The following is a 21,711-nucleotide window of genomic DNA, read 5'->3' as shown; positions in this document are numbered from 1 at the left end:
TTACCTGGGCCTCACTTACTTTTGCTGGAAGTCTTTGATGAGTTTCTTGGCTTTGTTGTATTTCTTCTCCAGAGTCTGGTACTGGGCCTGAGCCTCCTTCAGGTGTTCGTTGACAGTGTGGCAGAGGGTCTGCGCCTCGATCCAGTAGCTCTCCAGCTTCAACATCCTCTCCTTGTTCTCCTCGATGCTGGCCTTCAGCTGGCTCTTCTCCTTCTCCCAGCGCTGCTTCTCCTTCTCCACTGACGCCAACTGGAATCATTCAGAAACAACTTTACTTGCAACTTGGTAACTTTTACAGTAATAGGGCACAAGGACTCCTTTTTAAAAAAATATACTATTATGTATTATGTTTTGGAATAAACAATATCACATTCTCCTAGTTTATATAATTTGTCTTCCAGACAAAAAGATTAATAGAAAATGTCTGGGTCTGCACCTTCAGGACAACATCTTATAAAATATTAATCTGTTTAATATCAAAACAAATCAAGATTTTTTAAAACTTGTTCATACACAAAAGCTTCACAAAAGTCTCTCTTTCAGACAGAAAATTCACTCGCACTAAATCATTGAATAAATCATTCACACTAAATCTTTTTAGGCTCCACTTGATTTAATCATATCGTCTCACAACACATTAATCTGGAAATTAAACAAATTAGGCCATTAACATTTGACACACAATATTAAAAAGGACAATTTAGAGAAAATTATTGCTGTGTTTTGAAAGGTATGTCAGATTTGTAGACACCTATTTGAGTAAAAATTGGTTTCTTAATAGGCATGTTTTTGTGACCTACCCCTGAAGCATGAAGCCCTGCTCTCCCACTGCCCTGACAACCATCCCACATCCTTTCACAAATTGCTTGAACTCTGACAAACTTGTGCCGTTTGCCCTCACCAACAAGCCTGACACTTTTAATCTCTTACCTTGTTTTTAAGCTTCTGGATCTCGGCCTCAGTCACTGTGTGTTTGATCTGGAGCTGTTAAGAGAAAAGAGAAGATAGGAGAAGAAAAGAGAGGACGGTTAGATAATCAAATGCATGGCTGCGCAGGCTCTCTGTGCTGTCGATACAGTGTGATGGACGGAGGCAGCCAACCCCGTCCTCCCCTGACAGCATCCCAGCTCCACCATTGACACGCACTCTCAAGGGAGAGATGAGGAGTGGTCAGTGATAGGGGTTGATATGGATAAAAAGTAATTAATTAAATAGAAATAAATCTAAAAATTTATACATTTTCCAAAAAGGGTAGAAAAATCTAGAAAAATATCACTTTTTTCTAATGTTCAACTGTAGTATCTAAAACTCTTCTTCAAAATCTTCAGTCTCAGATATTTTTTGAAGTGAAGCTTATCAGATGGAAAGTGAGAGAGACTTGGAGTCATGGATGGAAGTTGAGATGAGCAGTCATTTTCGAGGCAGACACTGAGAGGGGGAGAGATAATGAAAGAGCAGAAATAAAAAAAAGAAGAGGAGATGAAGAGAAAGAACTGGATACCGACCAAGAAATGCAAAAAAATGGGAGCAAATGAGAGCTTCAGGTGGTGAGACAGAAATGGAGAAAAGAAAGAGTAGTGATAATGACAGCTGAGGGAAAGTTTGAAGTGGAGCAACACTAACAACGATCATCTTTCTTCTGTCTTTTGATCTTTTTTCACCTTAAAGAAATTGGTTCACTGTTCATCAAGTCTGTCTTACAATAGCCAAGTGAACGAACCGTGGGGATTTTGTTTGATAAAAACTGTTGTGGATATCTTTGGAAGATACCCACTAGATTTCACAAACTCAGACGGCTTAAGTCTCTGATTAACTTCATAAACTGGGAAAAAATGTTGTCACCATCCCTTATGAACAGGAGGCAAGATTATACAGCAAGCAAAAACTGTTTCAATGCACATATGGGAATGGGAGCAATGTTTTAAGGGAAGACCCCCCCCCCAAAAAAAGTCACCGTACCTTATAACAGCACCTATTTTAATCACGACAAGGGAAAGCAGCACATCCTGGATCTGCATGTTGCAACACTTTTTTGAAGCTTCATGGAAGCTGAGAGTCATGTCTCTTGTAACTACACAGTAAAACTACATATTCTACAGTTGATACATTGGCATTATTTAAAGATACATTTCCTCAAAGCTCTGTGGAGCATATTTTACCCTCTTGCAGCTGGCTTTGGTTGGGTCTGCCAGGTTATCAGTCAAGTGTATGTGCATTTGAAATCTGGTCAATTGTGAATAACATCTACAAACAACCGAAAGGCTAAACATACAGATCAGCGCATGTCACCATGCCTGATGTTTATACCAAGACCATGGTGCTTATTATCTCTGCAAACGAGTACACTGGGATTTAGTACAAAAATAATATTATATATATATATACTAAGAGATTCAAAATTAAGATGAAGATATTTGCTTTCTAAAACACATGCTTGAAACCTCCTCTTAATTTCTGCAGCTCGAGGAACAATCATTATCATCTCACTGCTTAAAAGGCTTATTCCCCAGCTGTCTGACTTCTTTTCTCCTTAGGGTGTGTGCGAGCGACAGCAAAGAGGAGAGCCCTTTAAACTAAAAGGTAAACGCGACACTTCGGGGTGACAGAGGTCACGATTCAGAGAAAATGGAACACATGCATACATCCTGAAACCAGGGATTACATTATGGTTTCACTCAATATCCCCTGCGGTGCCTGCAGTGCAGCTGAAGCCATTTGTTAAATGTGACATATAGCTTTTGTGGCAGTCTACAGAAAGTGTTATGGTGCCAACAGTGCTGGTATTGTTTAATCAATATTACCAGCTTTGCAGAGGCCTAAAAAGCATAAACTGCTTTACAGTCAGTGAACCCGTTTTCCATTTTATAGCTGTAATTTTAAGGTGTGTTGTTAGTGATGGTAGAAAAGGTGGAGCAAAATGAGTTTCTATTCTCAGAGGCTGATTGCACGAGTTGCCAAAGTCTGGATTTAAAATCAATTCAAATACAGGTTTAAAGTGTTAACTCTTTCTGTCCCTCTGTGGGTTTTCAGCAAACATGTGTTACAGATACAATGAGGCTAGGTCTAATTATCCAGATAGGATAGGAATTTGAGAAAAAATACAACTCTGCCAAGTAGAGCAGATTTCCTAGACTCTATTGTGTTAGTGTCTTTTGTTGTTTAATTGACTTATCTGCAGCTAGGTTATTTGAGTGGGTGTGTGGGTAAATTTGTAATCTATTCGTCAAAGCAGTGTCAAAGGGAAATGTGGTGGGCCTCTGTCAGTTGTTTAATCTCTACAATGAGATATTTATAAGTAATGATTGGACTGTAGAAGAGGAAGAGCAGATGAGTTTACCTCTCTAAACTTCTGGTAGAGTTTGGTGGCGTCCAACTCCGAGGGAGACAAGATGTCTTCTGTCTCTGGCAGGTCAAACACTTCGATGCTCTTGTCTCCACCAGCCACCGTTGTCCCTGCGTCCTCCTCATCTGTGGCGTACTCTCCTGTCTGCTTTAAGAGGAAATGTAAAGTCAGTACCACAGTGTAGAGTTGTGAGTGAAACATACTTTCCTTTAATCTTAGGACAGAAAGGACGACGAATGACGAAACTCGTAAATGTCAATATAAGAGCAAAACTGAAATGTTTCTTTCTTTCTTTTTTTTTGAGCCTTCATAAGCCTTTTTTTCGTGACCTAACTGTAATGGTAGTGAGTAAGAGACAACATTCAACAGCCTACAAAACATCTTTAGGAAAGACTTGTTGTTTATAAAGTAACTCAGCTACAGACATTAAAATCAGCCGTTTTATCCAACTCATGAAGCTCTGTCTAACTTGCTAGTTTACAAGAGGTGATAAAATATATCACCAACAATTCTAAGTCAGTTGCAGCTGCAAAAAGTTGCAAGCTGGAAATAAAATAAGGATATTATTGACTTTTCTGTAAATCTGACACCAAAAATCAGTTGTTTCAGAAATTACTAAGAACTCCAAGTCATAAATCTGTCAGTGTAGTTGTTGAAAACTGCAAAGCTTGACAGGAGTAGTAACAGTAACTCAAGTGGTAGTGTGGTTTAGGGAACTTTCTGCCTTATCCAGTAAAAGTATTAGTGTTCAACCTTCGTGCTGCAAATCCTCAGACACTCAGCCATCAGCCATCCAAGTGCAGCATCCGTTTGTCACCTCCTGCTTTCTTTCTTTGTCTTCTCTCATCTATCTTTCTCCTGTCACTCCTCTAAGTGGCATCAGTCAGAGTGCATCACATTGCTTTACCTGCTGCACATCGCTGGAACTACCAGAAACTTCATGTTCCCTTTTTCTCACGCCATCCTTTTTTTTTCTTTTTTTTTTTACATAACTAATGCTATTTTAATGCTACTGCTTATATAACATTTAGTTAACCCACTTAGTAGCCCAAAACTTTGTCAAAAATGAATTGGTCTGACAGCCTGCAAAGCCACATGTGTCATTTCTATGAAAATAAATCACTAGATAAGTGGTGCTGGCAAAATCTGAATGTCACTTTTTATAATCATGACACATTAGTCGCCATCTTTCTTCAAGTGCAAGGAGATTACAGGTCAAAACTAGTAGTCGTATAGTAGTGAATAAAATCAATAATGGAACAAGTTCTAAATGATTGCAATATAAGATTCATAAAAATAGTCTCTGACTAATAAAAGTCACCAGAAACAACTTATTATAACCGTTGTAGGAGATTTAATAGGGTTGAAATGAACAGTTTTTGGTTTGACACTAATGTAAGTCATTATGCTACATGCATCCAAGGCAGTTTTTCTTTTCTCTGATTCTCAAAATACTGAATAGTGAATGTTGGCATTGGCCATTAGGCACTGGATCTAAATGCATCGGCTGATTCAGTTATTGGCTGATGACCAACACAGCCTGCTGTTACCAGTGCAGCCACTCTATGAAAACATCTCTGTCTCCCTCTGAGCATCATGCAAGCCTTATCCTGACTGAATTTATTTATGTCACTTTCCATTGATAGATTTTATGTCCTACATCTGAGATAAAAATAAATAAATAGTTTTACAATCTAGAGAATCAATAGTAAACAATATTTCTGACTCATCTGGCTCTACACCTCTTTGTTTCTGAATGTCTCTGTCTTATTTGGTCTGTGTGCAATTCTATCCTCCTGCAGTCATGTTAGTTTCTTCCTTGTTACTTCCAGCCTTGTTCTCTCAGACGTGTGTTACACATTATATACACATAGTAACACACACTCTCACACACACACACACACACACGGTACCATCTCTCTCATCATCTTGGCCTATATCCTCTCTGGATCTCATCCTCTACTCTTCCCTCCATCTATCTCCGCCCCAATACAACGGTACTCAGGCCTGATTAGTCTGCATACATGGCTGACACAGACTACCATCTCCATAATGGGCTTGTTTGTTGCCATGGCACCAGCATTAAGCATTAAGGTCCCATTTACTGAAGGTGAAGTCAACCACTGAACACATGGGAGGGCAGTCACCAATTTGCATATGATAAATGGATCACCTCCTCCTCGCATGAAGTATCAGGAGAGGAGGAGAAACCCTGTTGTTTAGAGGCTTTTCAGCATCTGATCATCTGTGCTCTGATTGCTAATATGGCTGCTGGTGCTGGTGTAATGGCTGTCAGTCAGAGCTGGGGACAAGCTGTGACTGCCTTTTGATTGGAGGGAGAGGAAGCCACTATTAGAGGACTTATTTTTTCATTTGATTACTTAAAGTTGCATTTGTAGGGCTGAATTGAACTGTCAAGCTACAATATGTTCACATTTTGTAAACACAGGAATCTTTTCTATCTCCATCTCACTATCCACACTTATATGATATGCCATGTGTTTGTGTTAAACTTCTCAATCTTGCACCATTCATCAAACACCATTTAATAATTCATTTGTGTCTTCGATCGCTGACTTCTTCATAGCTTTTCTTCAAACTTTCATATAGGGCGGCAGCTACGAAGCTTCAAAATCTGGTTACACATTTGTAGTTTGAGTGATACATTTTTAGTTTGAGTGACATCTTGACAGCTACTGGAAATAATTTGCAGTGAAATTTGGTGCACATGTCTCCTTAGGATCAACCCCAATAACTGGATATCTAGAGCCACAATCAGGTCAAAACAGTTGCAAAACTAATGTGTGTCATGCTACTGGATGTAATCATTTCAGCACTTCACACAGGGTGTGGTTTTTGTGTGTGTGTGTGTGTCCATGCTTTCCCCCTGTGTGTTCACATTTAACTGCTGACAGATGGGCTGTGTGTTAGATTACATATAATCAAACACACAAATCGGCTGACGTGTGCATTTGTGTGTGTGTGTGTGTATTGCCAACTGAAGAGGGATCCCTTCCTCTTGGGACATTAGCCCCACCACCAATACAGAGCTGTCCGTCACATCTAGCCAGGCATCACACAAAGTGAGAAATAACCTCCCTCCTCATCCGCCCAGTGAGAACTTGATCTAATATTTATAGAGATATTAATATTGATGAGCTTCTTTTATTGGCCCATAGATCTATGTAATGGTTTTGTAACTATTTACCCTACTGGCGGTAACATATGGAGTTATGGATGCCTTGGTGCTCCTTAGTGGCAGTGTCTAATGTGTGTTTTTACTGTGGTTCGCAGTCTATGTATGGATTAACTATTTTAACACAATCACCATTCTTATGTTGATGTGCCCTTGTGGAGAATGTTGCACAGGCAGGTCATTCACAAAAAAAAAAATTATGTACCCTTAGGGTTGCAAAGGGGCAGAAAATGTCCAGTAAATTTCTGGTAAATTTCCAGAAACTTGCCATGGGAAATTAAGATGGGGGATTTTGGAAATATTCCAAATTGGAAACTTTCCATGGGAATTATGGGAATTTATGAGAATTAACTGGAAATTGGGGGTAATTTAAACAAACTATATATATCCAAACATGAATGTAAATATTTTGTTTTATCATAAGCAGACATTCATACTAAATAATACAATTTAAAAACATGACATTTCAACAGATTTATTTGTGAGTAGAACTTTATCACATTTAAATTCTTGTATGAACAATCAATTCTTTTACTGAACAACAAAAACATGAATGTTGAGTAAAATATAACCCCCCCCAATCAAAAAGTTAAATTTTGGATTCCTGTTTATTCCCATATACTGTATTCCCGTTAATTCCCATGGAAAGTTTCCAACTTTGAAAATTCCCGAAATTTTGCACCGCTATGTACCCCTGAGTTTAATTTGAGATTCACTATATACCCTAGATCTGAAATGATGACACACAGCAGGAGGAAAGCGGAGGAAGGGATTTCTTGAGTATGCTGAGGTTTATCATTATGGTTGAAATTCAGCCTTGACTCACTGCAGGAACTTTAATAAGAGCTGACAGTGTTGTATGTAGTCATGATTATGGGAGTGCTGGGATCAGTTTCCGGTGGTCCGCTGAGGAGTTCCTTATGCATGAGGGCTTTCAGTCCACCTTCCACCAGGAAATGAAAGACTTGAAACAACGCTGATGAAGTTGGAGCAAGAAGAGACGCCTGAGTGAATGTCTGCATGTAAAACTATGCATGAGTGCAGCTGTTCCTTTGCGTGTGTGTGTGGTTCTGTGTGTGGATACACTTTGATTTACTTTACTACGGTGTGCGCTTAAATGTAAGTGAGTGTGTGCACGTGCATGTGTGTCTCCAGGGCACATTCACACGTGAAAAGCATGAGCTGGGAGTCTGGTGGATTAAACGTGCTGTGAACAAACAGCAGAATCAGACGGGGAAACGCTGAGTGATGCTTTCTAGGACTAAACTGAACTCACATGGTATCCTCTTAGCATGTGTGTGTGTGTCTGAATGAGATTGTGTTTTGTGTGGCAGTGTCAGAGCCTAGTGTCAGTCAGTTTCATGGAGTTAATAAACTAAAACTTGGACTCAACTGTCATGCAAAGAGAGCTGATTTATATTAAGTGACAACAATTTTTCCAATGTCATGTCATCTCTAATAAGTGTGCAGAGTATTAGCAGATGAACTTCAAATAAGCTTCATTTCCACACATTCAAAGAATCTGTTCTTCATAAGAAGTGAGTGGAACAGTGTCTACAATGTACAGTAATCTCTATGAATACTTCCTTATTCTAGTTTTAACAGTGTGGTAGTTTCCCACACAGTGTTCAGGGTTGTGTGTGGTCATTACCTCGTCATCATCAGCGTCATAGTGAGCGTACTGCTGCTCCAGCAGCTCTCTCTGCCTCCTCTCCTGCTCCAGGGTCTGCTGGATCAGAGTGGCCACCTCACTCTGCTGGCCTGGACGCTCTCGGCCAATCACAAACCTGAAAAACAGGCAGCGTTTTAGACAGCACAGACCAGAGTTACAGCACAATTTGAATTACTGACATTTACATCGAGAGCACAGATTTCAGGGAAACACAATTATATATCATGTATAATATAAAACAGATATCCGATACTCTTTCTTACCCTTGTAGTTACAAGAAAAAGAACAGACAAGAAAAACTACACAGTTCCTTGCTTCTGGCAACTGATACAGTAAGTATGGTCACAATCTACCTCTCTGTTCCTGAGTTGCAGCGTTGTAGTGACCCCAACATGAAGTTGACTTTAGACTGTTTGGTTATAAAATGTCATCACTTCTTCATTTTATCCTTTTAGACATTTGTGTTCAGCTGTGTCATGATTAGTCATAACTATTCTTGCTTGTTGAGTTATGGTCAAAACTCTGTTTTATGACATCAGTTTGACCTCTGACAACCAAAATCTCATCAGTTCATCCTCAGTTCATCTGGACCAAATCTGAAAAATTAAATTTGAAAAGAAATGAAGGTATTATGGAGACAATTATATTTGTATTTGTCACAAGAATGAGGTGGACTGATCAACAACTTGAAAACATAGTATCTCATACTGTATGTGTGCTTGTACAAGATGAAAATCTGCTTCTATATTAAAGTGTTGCTAGAGGACATTAAGGATTTCTGGGAAATCTGGTCTGTGATAGATGTAAGAAACAACAACAACACTGATCTAAGCCCTATTTGATTATGGCAACATAAACTCTCACAGTGTGATATTAATGTTTAAAAGCAAGAAAGTGACTTTGATTTAATGAAAACCATGTTTACATTTTTTTCTCAGATTTTAAAAGTTTGATCTCTGATAGCTTTAACTAATAACTTGTGATACTGCATCTCTGCCCCCATTTCTTTCATATCACTGTGTATTTGTAGAGAGAATTGGCCACAGCAGTCACTGTGTGACACCAGCAAAGGCCTGCAGACACACAGCAGTGACAGCGATATGTGCTGACGTATCAGGGCAGGGCAGTGAGCTGGGATATACACATAATAATGTGAGAGGAAGGTCGGGTCGGCCAGGCAGCCTGTTATTATCCTGGCGTGGACCTAACTGGAGAAAGCCACAGGCTGTGCCTCCAAGCTACTGACCACTTACTACTGTAGTTGAACATGGCATAGCTACACATCTCAAACTGGGACAAAAAGAGGAAGATGAGGAGAAAGGACAGATGATGATGTTTGATAAAACAAATGTGCATCACTTATTCAAAGAGTTTGTTCAAAATCAAAATCAAATGAACTTTATTTGTCCCACAAGGGAAATTTGTCTTGGGCAAGTAGCACATGGAAGAAACAACTGCCTTGTACATACAATACAATACACACATCAAAAGTATCAATGGCAAGCATACACCAAAAAAAAAGAGAAAGAAAGAAAGTGTGGTGAGTGCAATAAATAGGTTAAAATACAGAGTTCGGGTAGATTATAATACAAAGTTCAGATAAAAACATACTACAAACTAAAAAGCAAGGGATGTCGATTTAAGGCTTACATTGGTCACGTGCGCCATGACGCAGTAAGAGCAATAAGGGCAGTAGGACAGCAGTGACACAGCCAACAGGGCAAAGGTAGACCTGGGTGCATAAGCCTCTGATGCAAAAAAAATGATGCAATCTTATAAATACAAAGTAGAGGCATCCTCGTCTCAAGAGCACAGTTTATATTATCAGATATCTATATATAAAAGAGAGAAAAGCAGCTGAACAGTGTGTCCCTCCCTCCATATGAACCTCACTGCCAACAAAGGCTCCAACATCCAGAGGAAAATTCAGAAAATCATGTAACTTCTTCTTCTGGTAATTCTGATGAAAGCAAACAGCGATGGATCAGATATTGACCTATTCTAAGAAATCTACGAGACAGCAGGGGGCCTGTAACTGTGTCTGTGTGAGCCTGCCTGCTCCAATCAGCTGTACGCATGTGTGAGTTGGTGTGTTTGAGTGAGGGACAGAGACAGACAGTAAGAGAGAGAGAGAGAGAGAGAGAGAGAGAGAGAGAGAGAGGATTGGAGATAGGGCCTAATCAAGTGAATTCAGTTCCCAGGAGCTCTTTTATATATTTCTAAAGGCGATGTAGAAAAGGCCTTACGCTCCAGCAGAGAGGCGTATTTGATCTACATGAGGAGGAACAACTGAAGGGCGGGACAGAGAGAGTATGTAAAAAAAAAAAAAAGAGAGAGAGGGAGAGATAGAGAGAGGACCCTGGCTAGGATAAGTAGTGTATTGGAACGAGCCTTTGGACAGCAGGGAGGTCTGAGGAGGAGCTGACCTGGAAACAGCCTCTCTCCGAGTATGTCTTCCTCTCTGCATGCCACTGTTCTGGGGCTGCCACACACAACGCTGCTTCGGCTCAGCCGTACAAACCTTCACTACTGATCTCATTTGCTCCGATTAATACAGACACGGCTCGTGTTAAATTTACAGTGTGATGCAAGAGCTTCATTTTTTTCTTGTGTGCTTGTTGAGTAAGTTTAAAAAAAAAAATTGAAGGTAGACAAAACTACAGGACACATGTCCTCTCCAGTAGGTTATAGTGGGATGACAGGCGTTTGAAGATGTCAGCACACATTCAGATAAAACATATGACTTGTCACCCCCAGTCGACATGGGTTATCCTTTATATTTACAGTTATCCAGATATTTACTGTTTCATGGTAGAAGAATAAAGATGCTATACTTTTGTTATATACTGTAATTCTTCATTTTTAACAAATACCATGTCAGAGAAATAAACAGAAAGGTAATGTATCCATTAACATGTATTTGCTCAGGATGTACTGTAGGACATTAACATTACAACATTGTTTTTGCAAAGGTTCAATAAATTGCTGGGTACTGTAGTTTTTAGTAAACGCTACTCAAAGAGGAGAAAGCAGTGCTCTTTCTGGGGTCTATTTTCAGCTGCAGACTAATACACATTTAGTGTTCTCCAGAGTATTTCCAGCAGTAGGATGGTGTGTGTGTGTGTGTGTGTGTGTGTGTGTCTGTGTGTGTGTGTGTGTGTGTGTGTGTGTGTGCGTGCGTGTGTGTGTGTGTGTGTGTGTGTGTGTGTGTGTGTGTGCGTGTGTGTGTGTCTGACTCAAAATAAACTATGTACCCATGCTCATCATAATGAAGGAACATGTCACCTGGTGCAACAGTGTGGCTCATTGATGCGGAAACTGTTTTTTTTGGATAACAATGGACGTCTGTGGCACAGAGGAATAAGCTATTATGGGGCTTTAGCTGCACAAACGTTACTTTGACTTTTATTGTTAGTTATTGTTGTTGGTGTTGGTCTTTTAATGGGATTTCGTGACAATATGATGAAGATATAACACATTTTCTTTTAAAACCAGGGAGAACAACCGAAAGAATCATTATCGTTGTCGCAATAAAATGAACATTGGTTGTATATTGTGGATGAGATGTATTTTATGAAGGGAAAACAACAATAAACTCATGTAAACTCGGCCCTTTTAGATTATTAATGTGAGTACATAAAGCCAGTAAAGGTGCATTATGACATGTTTGGCAAAAAATAGGTCTAAATTCCAGTAACTATCTTCCATAAATAAAACAAAGCCAGGGATTTTATGTTTAATTCTATGATACAAAGTGCATATTTCTGTTTCTGTGTTTCCCCTGAGGCAATGTGTATACCGCTGTTTTTATATAGTGAGTGGGGTGAGGGGAAACTTCTGACTAAAACCTGGAGGATTTGCTGCTGGAGGTCGAGGTTAAATATAGCTAAAATGGCAAATCTAGGACAGTTGGCCATAAAACCTCTGGTGATCAGACAGAGAGAGGGAAGGATTTACCGAGGAGGAGGAGGAAGAGGAGGAGGAGGACGACGAAGAGGAGGAGGAGGTGGAGGGGAGAGTGGGTGAGATGTGATGGAAGAAGATTGAAATAGGAGAGAGGAGTTAAAATGGGTCCGGTGACCGAGTGGCAATTATCATCACAGCCTGCCAACACCCACAGTCACAGTGTTGTATTTTCATCTGTTTGATCAAATTATTTACAAGTATTTCTTGCAACTCTAGATATTTGACAGGCAGATTAGCTTTCTGCACTTTGCATATTAATCCATTTATACTTGGATAAATGGACAGGTGACAGGTGGAGCTTTGTCAAGGCTGCCTCACCTACAGTACAGTGCCACATCCTGGTATGAGGAAAACCCCCATTGTCAATATTAGTTCAGCAAACAGCATCTGTCTGTTTTGATACTGTTGGACATGACTTTGTTCAGCCACCGGCTTCTCCCTGGGCGCTGTAGCCTCCACGCCATCATCCATCTTTTCCACAGCTGAGTCTCTGTGGAGAGCGGCGGCGGTGACCAGAACAGGCCTGAGGTTGAAAACCACACTGAGGTCTCTGGATTATTTAACAGTAATATAACAGTCTGCTGCCTCACCACTGCACAGCGTGTCTGTGGACAGACCGATGGCCGAAGTCAAGCAGAAGTAGAATTATGACAAAGAAGAAGGGGGCAGTGGCGGAGAGCAAGAGTAAAAAAAGTGGAGTCGGGGAGGGTGGATGAGATCAGACAATGCGGCACACTAAACCGAACCAAGAGAAAGAGAAGACAAGAGCAAGAAACAACTGAAATCTGAGATGGCAGGCTCACGCAGTTGCCAAGGACGGCACAGGCTCTCCAAATCAAAGCCTTCCTGCTATGCTGTGTGTGTGTGTGTACAGTATGTGTGTGCGCGCTGCTCCCCACTGCTCGTAGTGAGACGCTTCCAAAAGCTGCTTGACTGTCAAAAACAGGAGACTTTTGTCACATATTGCGTGCCTGCATCTTCACCTATCTCAGATGTAGCAGTGAGGTTAAAGGGCCTGCCAAACAACGCCTCTGACTCACTGTTACTGCAGGGTGAGCTGCTGTGGGGAAGAGTGAGGACGAGAGATGCTGCACGCCATGTCTGAATTTCAGAGACATTTTTAGAGGCTGTTAGGAATTATGTGTGACACTGTACTGTACGACGGCAGTCTGGTCTACAGGGCTTATAACATTTGACACACTTCTTTCTATAATCCTAGAGTAATCCAAGGTTCCTCATCAGCTGCTGAGAAAAACACAACTGTAATGATGCATGCAATGAAAAACTAAATCAAATTTAATCCACCAAAGACTCTTAAATGATTTTATGTTTAAGTTGAAAATCTTTAGCATAATTACACTTTGACCCACTCCTCTTCACTTCTGATATTTGTGTTAAATGATATCTCACAAGTTTGTATGTGGGTTGTGCTTGTGTGTGTGTCTTACCGAACCACTCCAGATGTGTTCCTGAGGACGGAGGCAGCGAAGCTCTGGGTCACGCCCACCAGGCTGGTCCCATCCACCTCCACGATCTGGTCGTTCACCTTTATCCTGATGCACAAACACACGGAAAATGTCATTCTGTGTCCACAAATCTGTGTGTTTGTGTGAACTCAAAGTGACACTTCTGTAGATCAAACGCAGCATCCTTCTTGTAAATAACTGTGTCCGCTGGTCCACAGAAATAAACCTCCAAAAATACATTATGCCCGATGCGGGAGACCGAAGGACTTTTAATGCATATTCACATTACAGATTGCCGAACCAAGAGACAGAAGAGATGAGGCTCAAACCAAACTAGGAGGGCTAACTAGCCTTTTGCCCTGAGCCACAACACAGCAAGCGTTTCTGCTCTCCTATTTTGTCCCACGACCTGAGGAGAGGTCACCTAAGTTCTTCTACTGAAATAAAATGTCTGATGAGTCATTGGCCCTGACAGGGGAATTGTGAACAGATCGTTTACAAGGGACATCCTTGCTAAATGTTCAGTTTAAATCTGCATAAAAACACAGACGTTAAAAGGATTCTGAATCTGAGCTTTGAAATATTGCTTCATCATTTAGGTAAGGCAAAATCTGACTCGTCATTTTTCAATGAACCGTCCCACTGTAAAGGTTCGGTCTCTTTCTGTAGTAATGACTGGAAAAAACACCATACTCAATCCAACATGTCTATTGCTTATGACAGAAAAATAAAAGGGGAAAGGAAGTGGTCTGATAACATTAACACTTGTTTCGTCTGTCATAATAAAACACAATAATTCTAAGATTTATAATTTGTTTTAGGAGAAAATGATGAAAGTGTCTCATAAAGTCGAGGAAAGTGATAAAAACATTTTTGGATCCATCCTTTAACTGGATCAACTACACAATTGAATTTGTTCCTCCCTGGCTAATGTCCTGTGCCTGCACCAAGTTCAAGTGTAAAGAAGTTTAGTATTCTCTGCATAACGAATAAAAACAAACAAACACAGATGAATAAAAACATAACCTCTTTGTGGAGGAGACAACACACAACAGGACACTTCCTAAAGTATATATGTACAGTTAGTTTATCAACACTTTACTGGCCAGTCGTCACATAGACAGAGGTACAGTAAAGTTAATGATGGAATGTGATGTGAACACCATCTTGCTGCTGACAGATGAAAACCTCATGAATCCATTTTTCTTGATTTGCGTGAATGAAGGGCTCAAAGTTCTTATTATAATAATGAATATGTAGGTAGTGGTATTTGATTTGAACCCATTTCAGAGGCATTTGCTATGCTATGTTAAGTGGCCTAGAATCACACGTGCATAACCTCATGACAAGAGGCAGATTTAAATGAATGAGTGGTCAATGCAGATTAGGCCAAGATATGCTTTCTCTTTAATGGATTAAGCTCCAAAACTTCCTGCAATGTCAAAATCAACTGCGGAAACCTCTGTGTTCTTTCAGTCTGTCTGCCCGTGCATGCAGCAGCTGCAGAGCAGGACTTAACAGGACCGTGACACATCAAACAGAGCTGTCATATGGATGCACGGAGACGCATCAGTCCGTCTCGTAGACAGAGAGCGAGCTGGTGGTCTGTCAGTCAGCGGCTCAGATGCTTTTCTGACCTTCACAGCTTCTAATGTCTTAATCTGGCTTTGTGCGGCTGAGGCCGGCTGGCATACGGCTGCCAAGCAAAGCCAGCATGAAAAAACAACTCACACTGACTGACAACAAAAGGAAGATAATACATGTAAATTTACAACAACACACGCATACACACTCATCTCGGCACAGCGCACACACAATCCAGGGTCGCCGGCACCAGACGTTACAGTGAGACACAAGCCGAGCCCATCTATCTGTCTGGTTGTGAGTGTGTGTGTGTGTGTGTCTGTGTGCGTCAGACCATTCAGTCAGACTCAGCAAGAGAGAGAGAGAGAGAGAGGGACAGAGAGAGAGAGACCGATGGCTGGAGAGTTAATGATGGAAGGAAATTACATTCTGACAAGTGACTCCTCCCCCATAAGAGTGTGTGTGTCTGTGTGTGTCTGTGTGCGTGAGTCAGAGTGTGAGCACTTAAAGGGCAAATGGATGTGCTTAGGTTATATCTGTAGCTATTGAGACACTGATATTGAGCCTTCAGCTTATTTCTGTCATGTTGTGATCAGGGTTGATGAGGATGATTCTTTTCCCCATCATCTACAGTATAATCAAGGTACAAATCATGGTGTTTGAACACAACACAAAGCTGAACTACACTAACAAAACATTTTTAACAGATGCTATAGGACTGTGGAAAGGTCGGTGTCAAATGGGATCAAAGCTGAAACTGTTATGGCAGTACATATGGTACTCAAAACCGAGGGCCACACTGGGACAACAATGTCAGTTGACTTGTGTCATATTGGGTTGCAATAATCAAACTTGAAAGTGTTTTGGTAACACCATGTATAAACTAATTTCATTTAAAGGTATAATATGTAGGAATTCCCCCCATCTAGCGGTGCGGTTGCATATCGGAACCAGATCGGAACGTATTCTTGATGTTGCATTCACGTGAAATCGGGCAGACGTCAGACAGACAACAGACGCTGCATGTAACAGGATAAACAAGCGTCTATGTAAACAAGTGGTCCGCCAGCACAGGCAAAACAGTACAGGTGTGACAATATGTTGTCATGGTGATGTCGTATTGTTTACCTGACCCACGTTTTACCGTCTTTCTCTCGTCGAGTAAAATGACATCCGGTTGGTTTGCTGACGGCCGTCTGCCTGACTGCACCTGAATGCAACACCAGTGCCTCCGTCCTTCCTCACACTACACAGTGGTGACAGTTTTAACAGGCCGAGCCGACAGCTCCGCTGAGTTTCTGTGGTTACCTACGGTCACGCTGCCACTGAACGTAAAAAATGGCGATGCAACATGGCCGCCTCGGTTCGGCGCGTCGCCCACTTATGTATTTGTAACGACTTGTAACAACTCATTCTAAGGTACGAGAAAGCTTTCATTTGTATGCTGGTGTGATTCAACTTCAGTGAAATACGTATTTATGAAAGCAACATTTGATTTTTGCTAATAAAAAGCCAAATAAGTTACATACTGGGGCTTTAACAGATTCATCTTCTTTTATATATTCACAACGCTACAGAGGGAGAAGGTTAAAAAGCACAAGTATGATGTTACTTGATTGACAGATTTTTGCTCAGGTTAGGTTTCGATAATTCGTCACACCAGGAAACTCACTTAAATTAATTGTTGTATGATCCTACAGTATAAATCATATAGGTAGACTAAAAGATGCAGAATGATATTAAACCTGGGTTGCAGGACTGGACTACAGTGTGATTGAGTTAAGTGAATGTACTTCTGGAGAGTAAATAACATCATGTAGCAGTTATAATGTGTCTTCTGTCTTGTTATGTAACAAACATGTGTAGTTAAAATAGAAAACATGTAGGCTACAACAGAACCGCTATGCTAGCAGCTCTGTGAGGCTCCACATGCTCACAATGACAATGTGAACTAAAGTTTTGAACGCATAATGTTTACCATGTTTATCGCGTAAACGTGCTCCTCTGAGGAATATGAATTTCATTGTTGTTTTCAGTTTCATGCTGATGAGAGACATTTCGGTAAAAATAGATTCTAAAGGACAAGACGGCTCCTGTCTTTTGAGTCATGCATTCATTTTCATTCATTATCAACAAAGCAGCTATTCTACTGGACAAATTGTGGGGAACCGAGGAGCTGTAATGTAACTTTCTTCAGCTTAAATAAAAGAGAAAACGGGCCAAATCTGCTGTCGTGGAAACGTATTGAACTTGAGCTTGTGCATAGTCTTCCTCTGATCTTTTAGACTTTTCACACATCTCCCGCTTACTGAGGGAAATTAGACTTTTTCTTGTCAGTGCAACTGTCATCTTAGAACAAGCTCAACTTTTCTCACTTTTGAACAAGCCATTTCTCCACCATACTCACTCTCTCCCACCTCTCTGCTCACTACATTTGAACTAATCTCACTCTCTGGTGTGTGAGAAAGGCACTCCCTGCTTTTACATAAAAGAAAAAAATAATCCCTGAAGAAAACACACCTACAGCAATCCACCCCTTGTGCAATAGAGCTCCCAGTGTTTGAGGATCTTTCAGTGCTGTATTACTGTATTAAATGGAAGTGCCTATCACTTTTTAAATCTGTTTATGGGGAACCTGAACCACACACACACACTAATAGGTAGAAGCCTGTGGTTTAGAGGCAGAAAACCAGCACTCGCCTGCTGAGGAAGCTGCTGTGACCTCCTCCACCCCTGGATGAGTGCTTACTCTGCACTGTTCACGTTTTATAATGCACAAAGACACACAGCACACACATACACAGTTTCTCCTGCACAACACCCAGAGACAACATCCAGGGGACATGGATAGACACAGTGAATATGGATGCCAACGCAAAACGGTCTCTGATTTTTCACAGCTGATTTTAAAATACCTGCAAACTGACATACAATCCAGGGGACACAGGACGCTCCGATGCAACGTGTCTCTCACACATACGGCGCACACACATGCACGGTCCTGTGAGATTTCATGTCCCAGACTCTGTCCCTCCCAGCGGATCTAATCCGAACCCCTGCTGCTAAATCTGACAGGCACAGAGTGTGACTGTATGTGTGTGATTGTGTGTGTGTTTATGAGTATTATGTGAGGGAAAGAAGATAGCTGATGAATTGTTGTGTGCATTTTTCTGCAATAAATGACATGTGCATCTATCTAGTCCTGGACACACCAAGCTTTCATAGACTCGTATCTTGCGTGATAGGTGACAGGTGCCGTCCAATAAGGAAGCAGCATCTCACCTGCTGTCTCTCTCAGCAGCTCCGCCCTCGATGACGGTCTTGACGAAGATGCCCAGTTTCTCCAGGCCTGCGTCAGCACCGACACCCATCCCGATGATGCTGATCCCCAGGCCATCCTCATCTGGAAACACACAGAGGATGTGTCCGTATATATTCTTTCTATATTCACATAAAGCTTTTTAAATTAACATTGAGACCCGGCACATGATTTTCTTTCAAACTGAATGCAATGGAGCAAACAACAGCTGTCCAAATACTTGTGATGGAGCACAGCAGGGTTAAAGCACTTCCATTTCCTAACTTTCCAGTGAGCTTGGATGCACTCAATGAAACCCAAAATGGCTCCTGGGACAGTGATGTCAGTTGTGTAAAAATACACCCAAGGAGAAGAACAATTGATTTATTAATGGAGGAGAAGAAGAAACATTTACTATAGGCACGCTGGCCTTCACTTAAAGAGGAAATGTGCTGGATGGGAAATTCCCTTCCAGTGTAGTATGGTCCATCTACCATCCTGCATTAAACATTCGTGAGTTGTTAGGGTTACATAACAGAGGGTGGATGGTGAAATCCAAAAATGTAAAGTCATTCTATTCCAGGCTTTAGGCAATGTTGGATGACAAGTGAAGAATGCAACAGAAGAAAACTGTTCACCACAGTGTGTTTAGAATTGCTTTGGGATTTTTGAAAAATATAAGTACAAACGAGAAACTACTGGGATGGGAGGAAGAAAAATAGAAATGTCCAACATGTGAGCGATTCTGTCCTCTGGGTTTGATGGATATGATATAATATTCTTAGATTTTCTTTCCCACCTTTCTCCAGTTCCACAGGGAAGAGCTCCAGTTTCTCCACCCTCTTCTCCAGCTCGTACTCTGCGGAGGAGGCCACAGGATCCACCTCCTCATTACGTCGGTCATAGTCCTCATTGGAGTAAGTGTTGAACACCTGGAAAAGACACACGAGGAGTTAACGGTTTGCACACAATCAAATATAGCAGCTGGTTCACATGGCAGAGATAGATTCAACCATCCCAGCAACGTGATTCTGAATCATACTTCTGAATTATAACATACTTTTATTCATTCAGCATGAAAAAAAAAACAAGTTTAGAAAGCCATGATACTTTGTGAATATGGATGGAAGTAAATGAGACCTTTTATGTCTAACCAGTGTGTTGTTTCCACAACAAACCTAACACAGTGGTAAAAGAAAAAAGGCCCTTTAACCAAAGCCACAACTACAACCATAGCTCAGTCCATTGACCTACTACAAAACTGTAACAGACAAATATAAATGTGGTGATAGAGGATCTAGGGATGCCTTTCTCCTCCTCTGCGTGTGGACCTCGTAGGAACCTCTCCTCCTCCCTGCAAAAGTCAGCTGTCACTTAAGATCCCATCCCAGCCCGAGTGCTCTCTGCACCGAGGAGGGAGGAGAGGGAGCTGTGCAACAAACGGGCTCGAACGTGCAATGCTGTCGTCGCGTCTGTGGCGCAGTGTTGAGCAGAACGCAGGCGGCTGGTGCTGAAATAGAGGTGTGCATGGGGGGATGCAAAGTGTTTATGTAGTCACGAGAAGGCGGAGGAATGCTTGAAGGTGAAATTAGTTATACCAGCAGTCTGTGTGTCTCTCATTCAGACACCCGCACTGATGGTAGCTGCTGTTATCAAAATGTAACAAGCACAGACTTGGAGGAAACATCACACGTTTGTCGAGATGACGTCAATCATTACTAAAGTTATTTACAACGCACACGGATCACATGGATCTGAATTGCTGTGCATTTAGAAGACAGAAATAAACCGTCACACACTGCAATGACAGCACAGTTGTCATCTTATCACGTCCGCCCGATGCCCGTCTGCGGTGTCACTAAGCACGTCGGTATCTGTCTGCCAGCTCCTCGGTGCCCTGCCCTCTTTGATTTGGGTGAAAGAGGAAGTATACTGTACTCGCAGTCGAGTTCAATAAGGCGTCATGTCACATCACATGTATTGATTAAAGCCTGAAGCCAGATTTATGTCAGTCACTTGGTATGTATGTGAGTGGAAATGGAACAAGATCTGAGTTGTTTTAAGGTCACAACAAATACAATAATCAATACTGACGTCTGTTATCAATATTTCAGTATTGTTGGAGTCGGAGAAGTGAAACACAGCAATAATGAGAGCAAACAAGTATGAAAAATGCATGATACATGTCAGTTAAGGAATTTGCACTTTTAGATACAGACTTTAAACGCTGTGCTGCTGCCACTGACAGGGCATAGGTCTGACTAGACTAACACCTTACTGCATGATAGAGATCCAATTGAGCTACAGTAAGTAAATAAATAAAAAAAATGCTGCTGTGTTGTGAGGACAGTGCACCAGTTGTACACACAGCTTGGGCACAGTGATGTTGCGTGACGCTGTCAGGGCTTGTTTTTATTCTTTCCTCTGTACGAGCCTGCGTGAGTTCTACCCATGACCTCCCTGTCATCAATCATTCAGTGTGATCAACAGCCCTGTATTATTAATGCTCACACGCACACGGACACACACAGACACACACACAATCATACAAGCACATAATGTTGTGCGTAGCATTATAAGCCTGTTAAATTGAATATATAGGTACATGGTTGTTCAGCCATTAGTAAAGCACGTACATACACACAGAGTTACAGACATACAGCTCATACACATCCATGCACGTACTGCAGTGCTGATGAATGCGAACAGCAGCACTTGGACTGTCCTGGACGTCCTGGATGTGCTGCTACCATTGTCAGCCAGTACACTCTCTAATGGCTTCTCTCTGTCCCTGTGTGCTATCTACAAACACATTAGCATGTGGCCAGTCACTTGAGAGGGTAGAAGAGAAAGAGAGAGACGGGAGGTCATGAAGGGATATAAGGACAGATGAGGGTGGATCTGGAAGAGAAGGCGAGCAAAGAGGAGATGGTGGGGGCGCAGAGATGGAGACAGATAAGAAAAGGGCAGGGAGAGAGAAAAAAATCAGACAGAGGGACAGGCAAACAGAAAAAGGCAAAAGATGGACAAGAGAGTGATGAAGACTGAAAGAGGGAGGGACAAGATAAATGAAAGAGCATGCTCAGGGGAAATAAGTATTGGTGAAAGAGAGAAAGAGAGCGGCGGACTGTGCCGTCAAATAGAGCGTATTTATTTAGGATTCCCAAAGCAAGGCCATGGCTTCAA

General features: G+C 41.4%; 1 protein-coding gene across 1 annotated transcript in view; it reads right to left on the bottom strand.

The window, feature by feature from the left end:
* Positions 1 to 21,711, bottom strand: part of ppp1r9a (protein phosphatase 1, regulatory subunit 9A) — a 49,070-nt gene that overhangs the window by 14,304 nt on the left and 13,055 nt on the right. Inside the window, exons 3-9 of the mRNA XM_085792075.1 lie at positions 19,325 to 19,457; positions 18,510 to 18,630; positions 13,626 to 13,730; positions 8,191 to 8,326; positions 3,338 to 3,490; positions 931 to 984; positions 20 to 249 (exon numbers count right to left, since the gene is read on the bottom strand). Coding sequence (XP_085648201.1) covers positions 20 to 249; positions 931 to 984; positions 3,338 to 3,490; positions 8,191 to 8,326; positions 13,626 to 13,730; positions 18,510 to 18,630; positions 19,325 to 19,457 — 932 coding nt within the window. The remainder of the gene's footprint in view (positions 1 to 19; positions 250 to 930; positions 985 to 3,337; positions 3,491 to 8,190; positions 8,327 to 13,625; positions 13,731 to 18,509; positions 18,631 to 19,324; positions 19,458 to 21,711) is intronic.

The sequence above is a fragment of the Trachurus japonicus genome, chromosome 11 (assembly GCF_045865225.1).
Source record: "Trachurus japonicus isolate A0001 chromosome 11, Traja_1.0".
NCBI lineage: Eukaryota > Metazoa > Chordata > Actinopteri > Carangiformes > Carangidae > Trachurus > Trachurus japonicus.
Note: the sequence above shows the minus strand (reverse complement) of the source record. Positions and strands in the feature narration are given on the sequence as shown.